Source organism: Pseudorca crassidens, chromosome 14 (assembly GCF_039906515.1).
Source record: "Pseudorca crassidens isolate mPseCra1 chromosome 14, mPseCra1.hap1, whole genome shotgun sequence".
In the NCBI taxonomy this organism is placed as follows: domain Eukaryota; kingdom Metazoa; phylum Chordata; class Mammalia; order Artiodactyla; family Delphinidae; genus Pseudorca; species Pseudorca crassidens.
In genome coordinates this window covers 84,966,780-84,981,307 of record NC_090309.1, presented here as the reverse complement: position 1 = coordinate 84,981,307, position 14,528 = coordinate 84,966,780, and the positions used below count along the sequence as shown (strand labels likewise).

Sequence of the window (14,528 nt, the reverse complement as noted above, 5' to 3'; positions counted from 1 at the left end):
CTGCTGCCCAAGTTTCCAGGTATTCCTGCTGTCCAGGGAGCAGAAACTGAGCTGGAGGTGAGAGAAGCTTGTGCTCCAGACTCCTGGAGAGTCGATGCCACCTCCTATTCTGCAGAGACATAGCCGGCCACATGGCCTGGCCACATTGGCAGAGCTGGGATTTGCATCCGGGTGTGACGCCAAAACCCTGCACTTAGCACTTGGCTGAGTCGTCCTGCTGTTCGGGGGTCAGGAAGCGCTTTGCTGAGGAGTCACACTGCAGTCTTACAGAGTAGAAGTGGAGAAGGGTTGTGGTGTTCCACACAGAAGGAACGCCACGTACAAAGCAGAAGACAGTGATCTGACCTGATGTGGGCGGCACAGGGTTCCCTACGGAGGCAATGGGGGCAGGAGGGAAAGGGATTTGGGGAACTGGCCAGAATGATGCAGCACGCACTGGCTGGGGCCTGGTTACGGAGACTCATGGATTCCCACCTAAGGAGTAAGTTTCAGTCCCATAGCTGTTTGGATTCCAAACTGAGGGTTTGATTATGGGTTCGGTACCATCTCTACTTCTAGAAGATCATTGTGGCAGTGAGATGAGGCACAGATTACAGGTGACGAAGCCAGAGGTAGGGGGACCCGTTGGGAAGCAGCGGAATAATTCAGGTGAGAGAAGATGGTGGCTTGGACCAGAGCAGGAGTAGGTGATGGAGAGAAGTTAAGAGTTTGAGAGAGATTTAGGAAGAAGAACACAAAGTAATTGGCAGAAGGAAGCAAGTGCAGGAAAAGGAAGGGTCAAAGGTGACTCTCAGATTTCTGGGTGAAGGAATGAGGTATCTGGTGGTGCCCTTCTGGAGGCGAGAAACCCGGATTGGGGTAGAATGGAAGTTGAGTTTCAAGGACATTGAAGTAGAGGGGTCTGCAGCATGTCCAAGTGGGCAGGCCAGGTGGTGCTGGCCTTCATTCACTCATTCAACCAGTGGTTACTGCGTACTTGCAGCGAGCCAGGCACTGGGGGTTCACAGTGAATTAAACAAGGTCCCTAACCTTGGGAGGGTTCCTTCTGGTGGAGAGACAATTAACAAATAACCGAAGAAACAGAAGTTACAGGCCATGAAAGGTACTGCGAAGGATCTGAAGAAGATGAAATGGAGAGAAGCTGCAGGTCAGCCTATGCTCCCTCTGCCCAACAGAGCAGGCCTGTTGAGGAACAAGCTGGCCAGAGCCCTGGGTCCCACCTGCTTCCTTATCAGTTTAAGGGGGAGGGCCTGGTGCTCTGATGGCCTGTTCCTTGGGCCCAGAGCTTCTCTTGCTCAGAGCCAATCCCCACAGTGCAGGGATCCTCTACTTTCACCTGCTCTTAGCTTTTAGGGTCAAGGCTTCTGCACTGTGGCCTCTGCACCGTGCGCTGTGCCGAGCCATATCGAAACCCAGCAAATGTGGGCCACGTGGATGGATGAAGGGCTGTCTCATGCCTCGCTGCAGGTTGTGAGGGTGCACATAAACACAGCCTGCACTTCAGGAACCTGGAGCTGCAGAACTGGATAAACCGCACCCTGAGAAACAGGCAACCGAAGTACTGGGGGAAAAAAAGGTGTCCTAGGCATCGCTCTCATTCAGGCCTGAGGACTTCCCATAGGGAGTGACGCTTACACCTGGCCTGGGAAGAATGGGTTTCACCAGGAGCCTCTCGGGTGGGCACCCGTCTTGCCCCCCACCCCCACTGAGCTAAGCGGAAACTGCAGCCCAGAACTGCCTGGGGACCGGAGTCAGCGGCAGACACAGGCCTAGAAGCTGCGGTAAGCAGCAGATGCAGGCGATGTCACCTGGAGCTAGCCAGCTTTCAAAACTCTTCCAGGCCAGGGATGCACTCCTAAGAGCGACAGTAGATTAATACCAATTAAAAAACAAGAAAGCAAAATCTGGGTTGAGGTTTCCAGGTGAGCCGCCTCTTCTGGACGGATTCACTTCATGGGGACCTGCGCTCCGTGAGGCTGCGGGCGGTGGCCCCTTTAAGCGTAATCCTCCTCCCAGCCGTCCCAACACGCTCGGGGAGTTCCCCGGCCGCAGCTGCGTGGTCCCCGCCGGCCGCGCCGCCGCCACCGCCGCCGCGACCTTTCCCCTACTTTCCAGGGCCTCAAGCTCCGCCCCCTCGCCGCCACCAAAATACATGCAGCATCCCGCCCTGCCCGATCACGCCGCTGCCAGGCTCTGATCACGCGGCTCCCCGCGGCGCCCATTGGCCGGCGGCGCACGGGCTAGGTGCGCATTGGCTGGCGCCCTCCAGGCCCCGCCCCGTCGGGGCGTGGTGTATTTTGGTTTGCCTCCGCGCTCCGCCCCTGCGGCCGCTCCCTCCCCAGCCGCCCCGCCCCTCCCGCACCGCGAGGGCCGCGCCAGGGCAGAGCCGCGCGGGCGGGCGGAGGCGCACGCCGGCCGCTGGAGCTCCGGGTCGCCGCCGCCCGCCGTGCACGTGCGGCAGCTGCTGTACTGAACTCCCGCCGCGCGGCCGCTTTGTTGCCTCCGGGCCGCCGGCACTATGCACACGCCGGCCTCCGCGGGCTCGGGCGACGCACGCGCGGTGAGTGGCCTCCCATTGGAGCGAGGGGCGAGGCGGGGACGCGCTGCCAGTGCGGGCCCAGGGCGCGGAGGAGGCCAGAGGCGCGCGGGGCATAACCGCGCGCGCACCGTTAGGAGCCCGGGCGGCTTCGGGAGTCGAGAGGGGCGGTGGCCGCACGAGGCCGCGCCGGGAGGGGCGGGAAGTGGGCGTGTGCCTCGCGCTGCTCTCTGCGCAGCTTTGTCTACCGCTCCCGCAGCGGCCCCGCCCCGCCGGCTTCAGGTGCGGGGCTATTTCCAGCCATGACATCACCAGGCCCTGAGGAGGTGGCCGTTGGGTGGGGCGCGGCTGGCGGGAACGCGGCACGCGGGCGGCGGGGGCGGGGCGCCGGCGAAGGGGCAAGGACTGTGGGAACGCGGCGCACGGGCGGTGGAAAGGGCGAGGGGGCGGGGCAACGGCTGGCGGGAAGGTGGGGGCGGGGCAAGGGCTGTGGGAACGTGGGGGCGGGGCAAGGGGCGGGGAAAAGGCCGGCGGGAAGGCTGCACGGGGCGGGGGGCGGGCCCCGGCGCCTCAACCCTGGCGGGCTCCGGTCGGGACCTGAGGGCTGCGAGGAGTTCGCTGGTTGGACCTGGGACCTAGTCGAGCCGCGCGGACCGCTGAGAGGCCGAGAGAGAAGTGTGGGAGCCCCGCGCCGCCCTGTCCCTGCCCGCCTGTGGGCCAAGCAGGCGGCAGCCTGCACGTCTGTGACTTCGCAGTTCGTTCCGAGGCCCGGGCTGCGGGCAGAAGTGGGGCTAGAGCGGCGTTTGTAAAGGCGGCGGCGTTGCCTGTGTGCTTTGGGGGACACCTGGGCAGGACAGGTTGGATGTTTAGGCAAACTGAGTGGAAGTGTGTATCTTAGTAGATGTAGAATTTCTCTGCGAAGAGATCATTCAGTCGCTTCCCGCCCCGCTCTTGCTTGACAAGAGACGGTCTGCTGCGCTGGGAAGTCCTCGGGGCCCGGGCTTGTGGCACATCTTACACTTTTTTCCTCTCCCCGCGCTGGCCTTGTGGCGTGAATCGGTGCTCCTGGGTGTGGGGACCGGGGCTGAGCCAGTGCAGGCTCTCCCGCCCAGGGCTCTGCTGAGTGACGGCCTCACTGGTGTGGAGCCTCCGGGGTTGTCGCAGATGCGTCTGTGGGGACGCTCTGGTGGCTTCGCCGACTCAGAAGGGCTGCGCTCTCATCTTACCCAACCTCAGCCATCAGTGTCTTTTCCTCCTCCCCCGGGGACAGTTTGGTAGTAGCTACTGCAGCTCACACTTCTGGAAGTGTTATTAATCATTTCCCGAAGGAGAAGCTAGCTTAATAACCTTTGTTAACAGTCAGGATTTTCCGTGGAAGCCGCTGGCGGACCGAGTCCATTCCTCCTCCTCCCCCCACTGCCCCCCACCCGCCGCTGCAGAACGCTGGCTCGGAGCGAGTGGTCCTCGGCGCTCGGCAGGCATCCTTCCCTGGAAGCCAGAGCGCGTGCGCGTGCTGCCGGGGGCGGGGCAGGCTTCTGGTGTGCGCGTCCCCGTGCTGTCCCGGTCCCCCCCTCCCTGTGTTTCCAGGGACTCAGCCACTGTGTTGTGTCGACTTTAGGTTGACATCATGGACATATGCGAGTCAATCCTGGAGAGGAAGCGGCACGACAGCGAGAGGTCTACGTGCAGCATCTTGGAGCAGAACGACATGGAAGCTGTCGAGGCTCTTGTTTGTATGAGCTCCTGGGGTCAGAGATCCCAGAAAGGGGACTTGTTAAAGATAAGACCCCTCACACCTGTCTCTGACTCTGGGGATGTTTCCACCATTGTGCACGTGGACGCAGCCACACCCGAGTTACCAAAGGACTTCCATTCTTTATCAACTCTGGTAAGAGGAGGGGGAGAGGAGCGATTTGTGCAATGGCTGGAGTACCTTCAGTAAACATGCTGAAGAGCTCCTGGGGAGATTCACCCGATGCTGGCAAGCAAGTTCATACCCTCCCCTGTATGGGTCCTAAGGGTGAAAACTTCTTTTATCTCTTGAAAATATGCTTTCCATTGATTGATCATAGCTTGCAGCCACGGGGTGAAAATGTCCGTAGGCTGAAACGTACAGATTAATGGGAGAAAGCAAAATGTACTCATTTCCCTGGGGAACTGAGGGTGGAGGCTTAGATTCCCCAGATACCCCAGGCCAGGGTCAGGATCCGCTGCCACAGCTGGGGAAAGCCTGTGCTTTGGCACTGGACAGCTTTTGTTAGCTGGGTTGAGACCCTGGCCTCTGCCACCCTGTGGCAGCCAGCTTCTTTCTTGGGTGAGTTGGGTGTAGTCAAGCACTGGTTTTGGTTTTGGTTTTCTTAACTTGCTACAGCTCTGAAGTTACTGGGGAAAACTGCTTCGCAACTTGGAGAAGTCGAGAGCTGTCAGTTGCTAACAAAACTGAAAATTATAATCTAATTGTCCTGGGCTGGAAGCCTGCCCTGGAAGGAGAGTGTGGAAAACCGACTTGGAGAGAGAGGGATGAGAAGGGACTTGGGGGTAGTGGAGAGGATTGTACAGGTAGTGGGCCTGGCTGCCCAGAGCACGTCACAGCGTTGGGATCGTCCACTGAGAGGCTGAAGATAAGTGGGAGTGGTGGGGGAGGTGTTACAGAGGCTCACTATAGGCAGAACCCCTGGTTAGAGCAGGGCCTTTTATGGGTCATTCTGACAGGTTTTACCTCTCATCCAATAGGCACAGGATACGTGTGTGATTGATTGGATATGTGTGTGTTAAATGATTACCACTGAGATTTTTAAAAAATTTTTGAGAATCTAAAATTATTGTGTAAAGCTTTCATCTTGAATATAAGTTTGATTTCTCATTTGCAGCCCTAATATGCAAATTGTTCATTTCAGTAGCTGTGCAAGGCCAGGAATGGCACTGGCGTCCTTATAACCGAGCAGATGGATGGGTTTGAGAGAGGTCGGGAAAGGGAGAGAAAGCTAGAAAGTAAAGTGTCTCATGCAGCTTTTATATTCACTGGGTGTGATTGTGAGCAGACTTTGACCAGTTTTTTCTAGATACTTCTTTGTAAAGACCTTGGGGACAACATGATCAAAGTAAGTTCCTTAAAATTTAACCAAAACAACCTTTTCACACAGTACTTTTTTCTTTTTTTTTTTTAAAGTGCATGACTCCTCCTCAGAGCCCTGACCTCCTGGAGCCGTCAACAGGGACAGTTGTTCCTTCCCAAGTAACTGATTCCAAAGCACCTGTGGTCGTGGCTGTCGCCCCAGCCTCTACTGGGGCAGCCGGAGTGCTGAGCAGGAGGGCAGAGAGCACCCTGCCTGCTTTGAAGGCAGAGCTGCTGGAGCCGGCTGTCAGCCCTCACTGCAGGGCCACGGTGACAAGTGTCATTTGCCACACTGGGGGGAGTCCTGCTGCTGCCCACGTTCCTACCACCCAGACTGAAGCACACCAACTTTCGGCCAACGCGGAAAGAGAAGCGCAGTTTTTGGGGCACGTTGAAGCTGTGCAGAACACACACCTCACAGACAGTGTGCTCAGCGCTAACTCAGCATCCTGTCAGCCTTGTTTGCACAAGTCCAGTGGCCTGAGCCCCACCAAAGACCAGCAGGCAGGGTGGCCCGTTGCAATTCAGACCTGCTCACCAAAGAATTATGAAAATGACTTGCCAAGGAAAGCCACCCCTCTGATTTCTGTCCCCATTCCTAGTCCCCCTGTCCTTTGCCAAATGATCCCTGTGACTGGACAAAGTGGCATGTTATCAGCTTTTTTGAAGCCATCTCCCCAAGTGTCTGCAGGGACTGTCAAACCCATCTTACCCCACGCTGCTCCAGTGCCCCAGCCTGTGTTCGTGGGACCGTCTGTGCCTCAGGGAACTGTGATGTTGGTTCTGCCCCAGGGGGCCCTCCCGCAGCCTGCCACGTGTTCGTCGAGTGGAATGGCTGTTGGGAATACCAAGTTACTGCCCCTTGCCCCTGCTCCAGTGTTCATTGCATCCAGTCAGAACTGCGCCCCTCAGGTAGACTTTTCCCGAAGGAGGAACTATGTTTGCAACTTCCCAGGCTGCCAGAAAACCTACTTCAAAAGTTCCCACCTCAAGGCTCATCTTCGCACTCACACAGGTGAGAACTGAAGTAGGTAGGGCATAGGGAATGTCGGATCCCGTGATCGGGAAACACACGTCCAGCCGCCTTTGAGTGGGAGCGAAGCTGAGAACCGCTGGAGAAGGTGGCCATCTTTCTTTGGTTCTGAAAAGCCTTCATAGTCTTGGGGTGAACGTTAGTACAGCTGTCAGTGGTTTTCCTGGAACATGGTATCTGGTCACCCCAGTAGCTAAAATGTAATATAGTTCTGTGATTGTGAACCTGTGATTGAGAGGCTTTTAGGGTGAGGCTCACATTCCCCCTTTCTCTTCACATTGCAGTAGACATTCTTTCTTTGCATTTTAGAAAGTGTCCATTCACGTTCAATAAACATCAGTGTGACTTACTTAGGCTAACTATGGGGAAAGAGCTCTCCAAAGTATGGGAAAGTTTGAATTCTAGAATATTTGAACTTTAAAGGAATATTGTTTTTTTATTTTTGGAAATATGTGGTTTTAATTCAGAAGGACTCACACAAGAAACTAACTAAAATGACTTAATGATCTCTTCATTGTCCTGTCAGATCCAGTAGAGTTTTCGGCAGTGATGGAAATGTTCTCTGTCCATTAGGAGGGTAGCCACTAGCCACATGGACTTGAAATGTGAACAGTGTGTCTGAGGAACCGAAGTTTAACGTTTTCATTAAGGTTGTGTTTATATAGCTACATGGGGCTGGTAGCTACCATGTTTAGCGGAGGTGTGAGGTTGCCTGGTAGGTAGAACTTCTGCTGTAGTTGATTAGGGCAGAACGTCTCAGGTGTTCTGTGACACTCTAGTTCTTTGAGTTAGTGTCACTTGTTTTGTTTTCAAGGGTCCTGTGGTTAAATAGTCTGCTTGTTAAACTCACCTTTCAAAGGTTCACACACATATGTATATATAATAAGCCCAGTTAACAGGACGCAGGTTCTGCAGTAAAGATGTGCTTCGTAAGCTGTCTTGATCGTGGAACCCCAGATGCCGGCTAGTGGCCTGGGGGACAGCAGTGAATTGTGAAATACAGTTTAGGAAAGGCTGAATTGGAGGGAGTTGTCATAGTACTTTACTTTGAAATGCTTTCCTGGTAGAGTGGTTTCTAATTAACACATTAGAACTCCAATCGTGGCAGCTCCCGCTTGCAGAATGAAGCCGCATCTGGAAGGCGGGCCTTACGGAAGGAGCCCTGCTGTCCTCCACACTGCGGAAGGGGCTGTGTGCTTCTGGGCTAAGGCCCCAAACCTGGCCTGTGAAGAACTTGCCTCTCTGCCTTTACTGTCTCTCTCCAGTTCCACATTTCTGCCCTTCACCCTCTGCCCTCTGCCTGTCTCTACTTACTGAAAACCCTTTAAGGGCCATCCCAAAGTTAGTTCTTAGAACTCTTCCCTGATCTCTCCTTCTTTATTTGACCCTGGTGGTTTGTTGTGTTTTTCACCTTATTCTCCCTTTGTATTTTTAGTTACGTACATAGGTGTCTGATCTCACTGGATATAGACTCTTGGTTTCTGTCCCAAGAGCCTGGCGCTAGTCATTGGTGATGCAGGGTTGCTGTCATGGCTGTATCGGTGTGAATGGGCACCCCTAAGGGGCTCATTGACTTGGCAAGCCCTGGTTTTCTCTGAGACTGCTGAGGTGAACTTCAGATCACATCCAAACACAGATTCCACATGTGGGGAAGCGCAGTGGAATGAGGTTTTACTGTTTATTCAGTCAGCTTCCCTTGGTAGGAAACTAAGGTGATCATACAAGCTCTTTTCAGGTTTCCCAAAGTACTTACATTTAAGTAACCATAAAGGTTCTGAAGAATCAAATTCTTGTGTTATTTCATAAACACTAAATTGGAGTTTTTATAAGAAATAGAAATCTTGGATAGGTTTACCTTAGATAAGATAGTTTTTCACTGTACCAACATGAAAATTTGTTTAATTAGGATACGGTCGAGTGAGCAAAGGCTACATTTTTGACATGCTGAAAACATAGGGCACTTTGTAAATCCCACGCCAAAGGGTGTTGGTTCTCTGTCCAACATCTGGCCATCTGGTATGCTGCCAGCACTGGTGGTAGTTTCCTGGGAACAGGTAACCTTATGCTTTCAACATGGGGTCTTTGAAATCCATCACAGCATCACTGTGATAATGAATTTTCCTTTTAAATCAGCTTTGAAAAACATCAGATATTTAGTTGATCTCTCTCCAACACTCATTCATTCAAAACCATTTATTCACCACCTGTCATACAAAGTGCTGTGCCGGGGGTTAAACTGTACATAGATGGATGAACTAGACAAGTCGTAAACCTTCGGGAAGGTCGGTCACATGACAGCACGCAACAGCATTTATCAAATCCCTTCACAAGGTTGCACAAGCGGTCTATGGTGGTCACAACCTGGTCAAGATCAGGGCTTCAGGATGCAGGAGACGGAGCATTCCTGCTGGCTAGAAAGGCCCAGGATTCTGCGGACAAGGGCTTCCCACTCACCCCTGTACCTCCAGGAAGACACAGTATGGGCAGGACACCTGCCGGGGGCTCTGAAACTTTGAGTGAATGACAGATGCTTGAAGCTTGTAACAACAAGAAGGTAGCTGTTAGAATTCTAACCTGTTCTGCAATTAACCTCTTTGTCAGTGTAATAACAAATATGAAGATGGAATTAATGATTCTGAGAAGTCTTGCAGGTGCTAGGAGGGATTTTTTTTTTACATGTGCAGCTTCCAGAGAGGGAAGGAGTCATTCCTTTCAAGAATTTACCTCCTACCCCAAGTTCACAGTCAAAGATTTATTTTTATTTAAAAATATCTTTAGAAGGATTAGATTAGTTTGATGTCTTTGGGCCCTGACATATTACATCTTAGGTGTGGCAGGAAGAAATGCATCTTGGACGATTTCTTGACTTCCAAATAACCTGATACCAGAATGATAGGATATTACTTGCTGCTTAGGTTTTGACGAATACAGTTTTAAAACGACATGAATTAACCTGTCCAATAAGGTGCTGCACATTTATGTTTTCTTTACTTTGTGTTTTCTTATCTCTCAGGAGAGAAACCTTTCACCTGTAGCTGGGATGGCTGTGATAAAAAATTTGCTCGTTCAGATGAACTCTCTCGCCACCGCAGAACTCACACTGGGGAGAAGAAGTTTGTATGCCCGGTGTGTGATCGGCGTTTCATGCGCAGCGACCACTTGACAAAGCATGCCCGGCGCCATATGACCACCAAGAAGATCCCTGGCTGGCAGGCGGAGGTTGGCAAACTGAACAGAATTGCCTCAGCAGAGAACCCTGGGAGCCCGCTGGTGCACCTGCCGGCCTCTGCATGAAAGGTCCTCCAGGGAGTTGTGGATGGGAATTTTTCAAAGCCTTTTTTCAGGAATGGAAGTGATGGTTTTCTCTCCAAAAGAAATTGTCTTGAGGGCTAGGGGAGCTGGTTCTGATGAAAGTATGTTAACTTGTCTTTTTTGGTGGGGAACCCTGTTCAATATCTTTTGTAGTTTCAGAAGTTGTTTTAAGGAAAATGGAAGAAAATTTGATAATCTAAATCACCAGCATTCAAACAAACATTTCGGCAATAAATTTTACAAAATCTGGATTTTTTTACAACCTTCCTACTCCTGTTTTGTAGAAATGAGACACATTACTAATTTTTATACTGTTTTTTATAAAAAAAAATTTATATTGTTGGTTCTCAAATTACCAATTTCTATATAGATGATTTTACAATCTTCTTTTCAATGTTTAACGATGTTTTTATAGTAACCCTACTTTTAGTAAAGTTGGCACATTATTCAGACAAAAAAACTTTACAACTTTGCAATCAGGCCTTTTAGATCTAAGAATTTTTTAGAATCAGAACTGGTTGAATAGGGGCCTCTTAAAGAAATGGGGGGAAAAAACTTCGCAGTCAGCTTCTTCATAACATTTCCAAGGGAAATTCCAGACAACTATTTCTTTAAGGCTGTAGCCCAAGGAATTAAAATTTTCATTAAGTAGACCTTAGTCACCTGTGTCCATGGTGTGACTTGTGAAGAACGTACCCCAGAGATTAACGTAAAATACTCGGTAGATACCCGGTGAGCAGAGAGCTGATGTAGGGTCTGAGTGTCTGTACTCTGCTGAGAGCAGACCATTCAGAGTCTCCTGTTTGTACCTCAAACCCCCAAAAAAGAAAATGTAAGCACTCAAACCCAGCTGCTTTGTCAGTTGTCAGTTTGACTTCTTTTGCTGTGGCCTTATCCAAGTGTTTTGTGGGTAGAGTAACTTAGAGAAAAAGATGTCCTTAGTAGTTGGAGGAACTTTCCACCAAAGTAAAGCTTATGTAAGGTGAAGCGGACATGCGTATGGTCCAGCTCCAGTGTTCTGATTCCTTTATTTATTAAGTATTAAGAACGACGGGAAATGCAAGTTACACTAAGCGGCAGTAATACTACCAAGCTGTCCTTTCATTCATTTTGTTTGAAAGAAATTGTTTTGATCAAACAGAAAATTACTTGGAATGGGGTATTTTGCAGTCTGGCTAGAGAATAGACCATGGGCATCACTTTGAAGCTGTGAGCACAGGTCCTAGCATTACAGAGACTGCGCCCCAGTGTCCAGGTGTCCAGGAAGCTGCTGAGACTGCTTTGGTTGGGCAGCGTTGGGAATCCAGGCAAGAGAGTGCATGTAAGGAACACAGTGATACTGCTCTGCCCTTCGAGCCTGGGAATGGTTTTTATTGTGCCGTGTGTATTTAGATTTTTGTCTTTGCCTCTTATTTATTTGCATTTACCTTTATTAAAATGACGGTAAGGTGAAATATTGAATAAATATCAGGTTTTGTGTTCAGGTCTTTTTAGTCTAATAACCCTTGCCTGGTCATTCATTGTATGTTACTTGATACCCATGAAGTATCAACTGCTAATTGACATACAGTTCTGTAAGCGCCGGCTGTGTGTTTAGTAGGCTTCCGTGTCTTTGGAGACTTCTGTAATTGAGTATTCCTACTGGTCATGAGACGTGCTACAGTTGGAAGAGAACCAGAATTAAATGTCTATAGTTCGTGATTCCCCACCACCCAGTTCTTTCTTGCACTTATATCTTAAATCAGCATAAACATTTCTTTGTGTGTGCTGTAAGTGGCATTAAATCTGGATATTTTTAATTATACAAAGTGATGTTAGTCCTGCGAAAGTTCTGGTGGATAATACAACGTCTTTGAGTATTTGGTTGCTTGTCACCGAGAACTTCATTCTCTGAGCAGTGTTGTTGCTAAAGGATAGATGTGTAAAAAAGAAAAAGTTTTGATTTACACTTCCATTTCCCGATTAGACTTTGAAATACCTTCTGTAAACAACATTTTTGGCCCTCTGTGATTGAAAGATTGTAAATTGGGAAACAGCTTCCTCTGAAAAATGCAACGTGAGAACCAGAACCCCGCGGTGCGTGTTCAGCGTGGAGTCCTTCCGCTGCGGCCCGGGCATCGGAGGAGGGCGCGGGCGGCACGTCCCCCAGTGCACTTTACTGCCTGAGCAGTTTTGCTTGATCTTTTTTGACTTTGAGCCTTTCAAGTAGTTAATAAAATGTTAAATGTTTCAGAATTATGTTTTATGTAACAGACTTTGACTTATTATTTAAATGAATATGTGTGATGTAACTTTTTTCTTTGGATCATATAAAACTTTTTTGATTTGCAAACTGGACTTGTGTCCTGTGTCATTCAACTGCACTCCGGTGTACCCAGTGCCTGACCCTCCTCTTTGTTTTCTTGGGTTCTGTTCTACTTTCAGGGCACCCTTTGGCTTCTTTGGAGGGTCCTTTGTGAAGGAGCAGCTTCTGTGTTGGCCAATTTGACGTCAGGACCGGTCTTGGCAGTAGAGGACCATGGCTGCTGGGTAACCCGTGACCCTCATCCTCATGCCCTCCGTGTGTCAAGAGGGGAGTATGGGAGGCAGCCTCTTCCCTCCCTTCCCCCACCCCCAGCCCAAGCTTTAAAGGTACATCAGGGAGCCACAGTCTCCGCTCCTGCCCCTGGAGTACGTTCTCTCTCAAGCCCGCTCTGCTGGGGCTGTGCATCCACGTCCCGCGAGGGGAGGCCTCGTGGGTGTGGCCAGGCACTCGCGTGGGCTCAGCTCCTGGTGCCCGTCGTGCTTGTCTGTGAACGGCACTGGACAGGGTTGGTGGGTTCCCCTGCAGGCCGCACCGTGCTGCTCTCTTACCTCGCTGCTCCTTCGCCGGTCCCCCTCCTCTCCCTGACCCCTCTTCTATTCCCCTCACAACCTTGGTGATCTTTTCCAGCCTTGGCACTTAGATAAAAATAACTTCTCTACCATGAAGAGCCCCGCATGTATGTCTCTCCTTTACGCTCCACACCTGGCTTCAAATTCCTGTGTCCAGCTCTCTGCTTGACACCTGTCTAACCAGCATCCCAAACTTGAGACGACTGAACTCCCCATCTCCTCCACACTTGCTTTTCTCACAGTGACCCCGCTGCCTTTAAAAAGGACAAGGAGTCCATCCTTCTAGCTGTTCAGGTGCAAAACCTTGGAGGCGCCCTGGGCTCCTTTCCCGCTCCACAGCCAGTCTGTCACTACCCTGTTGACTGCCTTCCCAAGCCAACCATTCTGGAATGTGACTCCATAAGCCACGCTAGTCCCGGTTATGCGTGTGTGCGTGTGTGTATGTGCAGGTGTGTGGGGAGGCGGTAAAGGATCAATGCGCTTTGCATTTAGCAATCCACTTAGAAAAGTCTCTCCAACTCCAAGCGCCTTTGCGCCTAGGTGCCGGCCACACACCCGTTAGCCTCAACTCTGTGACTCTGTACCTGCTCTCCTCCCTTTGTGCCACCAAGATTTTACTTTCTGGCTGTAACATCCACTGTTCCTTTGCTGTCAACCTGCCTCTTTGTTTAGGGACTTCTTAAATTAAGGACTTCAGACATGTTGCTAACACCCAGGCCCCATCCTGGGAGGAAGTCCGGGCACCAAGGACACCACACCCCAGGGGGGTGAGACACACTCAGTCCCTGCTAAGTTAGGGAGGCTCGTTCTCAAAAGCCTCTCACCACTCTGTAGGAAGCCTAGTCGTCCCAGAATTGCCCAGAGCTGGCTCTGCAAACAGGTTTCCTCTCCCCAGCATGTTCTCATCTCAGCAGACAAACTGGTCAACAAGCAAAGATGATAAGGAAGAAACAAGTTATAAAATAAACGTCACAGGGATGTAAGGTACAGCATAAGGAATATAGTCAATAATACCATAATAACTTTCTATGGTGACAGACGGTAATTAGACTTACCGGGGTCAGCTTTACGCAATGTAGAAAAATATCAAATCACTATGTTGTACACTTGAAACTAATATAATATTGTAGACTATAATTTAATTTTAAAAAAGAAGACTGTGTTTAAAAAAAAAAAAGAAACAGGTTGCTACAAGTCCAGTGGTGCTGGGGGAGGAGATGCACAGGCAGAGTGAGATGATGACAAGGTGGGGCAGTGGCAGCTAAGCTCTCACCGCCCAGCTCTGGTGGTAGCCTCTGGGAGCCTTCCCAGGGCTCCCCTTCTTTGGACTCCTTCAAGACTAGAGGTTCTAACCACTCGGAAGAACTTGCCAGTTTTATTGAATTTGATTGTAAGTCTTGTGGGTCCCACAAGACTTGTGGATGGGTGGGTAGGGGTATAGATGGATGGATGGATGGATGTGATGTGATTTCTATCACAGGGCAGCTTACATTTTAGCAGGTAGATTAGACTTGCAATGTTCAGTAAAATATGGCAAGTTCCTACTGGAGCGGTCAGAACCCCTAGTCCTGAAGGAGTCCAGGGAAGAGGGCCTGGGAAGGTCTACCAGACTCCTGGCAGGCTGCTTTGGTAGGTGGTGTTGATTTGGCCTGAGGCAG

General features: G+C 50.7%; 1 protein-coding gene across 4 annotated transcripts; it reads left to right on the top strand.

The window, feature by feature from the left end:
- The first annotated feature begins 2,352 nt into the window (after nucleotides 1-2,352).
- On the top strand, nucleotides 2,353-13,907 carry KLF11 (KLF transcription factor 11). Of its 4 annotated transcripts, XM_067703705.1 has the most exons (5): nucleotides 2,353-2,560; nucleotides 4,155-4,424; nucleotides 5,706-6,666; nucleotides 9,698-9,981; nucleotides 12,421-13,907. In XM_067703705.1, exons 1-4 carry the CDS (start codon nucleotides 2,519-2,521, stop codon nucleotides 9,976-9,978), a joined length of 1,554 nt encoding a protein of 517 aa, XP_067559806.1. In that variant the 5' UTR covers nucleotides 2,353-2,518; the 3' UTR covers nucleotides 9,979-9,981; nucleotides 12,421-13,907. The 4 variants fall into 4 exon arrangements, with proteins under 4 accessions (XP_067559806.1, XP_067559805.1, XP_067559807.1 ...); XM_067703704.1 differs by lacking the exon at nucleotides 12,421-13,907 and having other exon boundaries at nucleotides 9,698-12,231; XM_067703706.1 differs by lacking the exons at nucleotides 2,353-2,560; nucleotides 12,421-13,907 and adding an exon at nucleotides 2,651-2,818 and having other exon boundaries at nucleotides 9,698-12,231.
- The last annotated feature ends 621 nt before the right edge of the window (nucleotides 13,908-14,528 follow it).

Coding starts and splice junctions, on each gene's coding strand:
- KLF11 (XM_067703705.1), top strand. CDS start 2,519: ATGCACACGCCGGCCTCCGCGGGCTCGGGCGACGCACGCGCG. Junction 4,425..5,705: donor TCCATTCTTTATCAACTCTG/GTAAGAGGAGGG, acceptor TTTTTTTTAAAG/TGCATGACTCCTCCTCAGAG. Junction 6,667..9,697: donor TCATCTTCGCACTCACACAG/GTGAGAACTGAA, acceptor CTTATCTCTCAG/GAGAGAAACCTTTCACCTGT.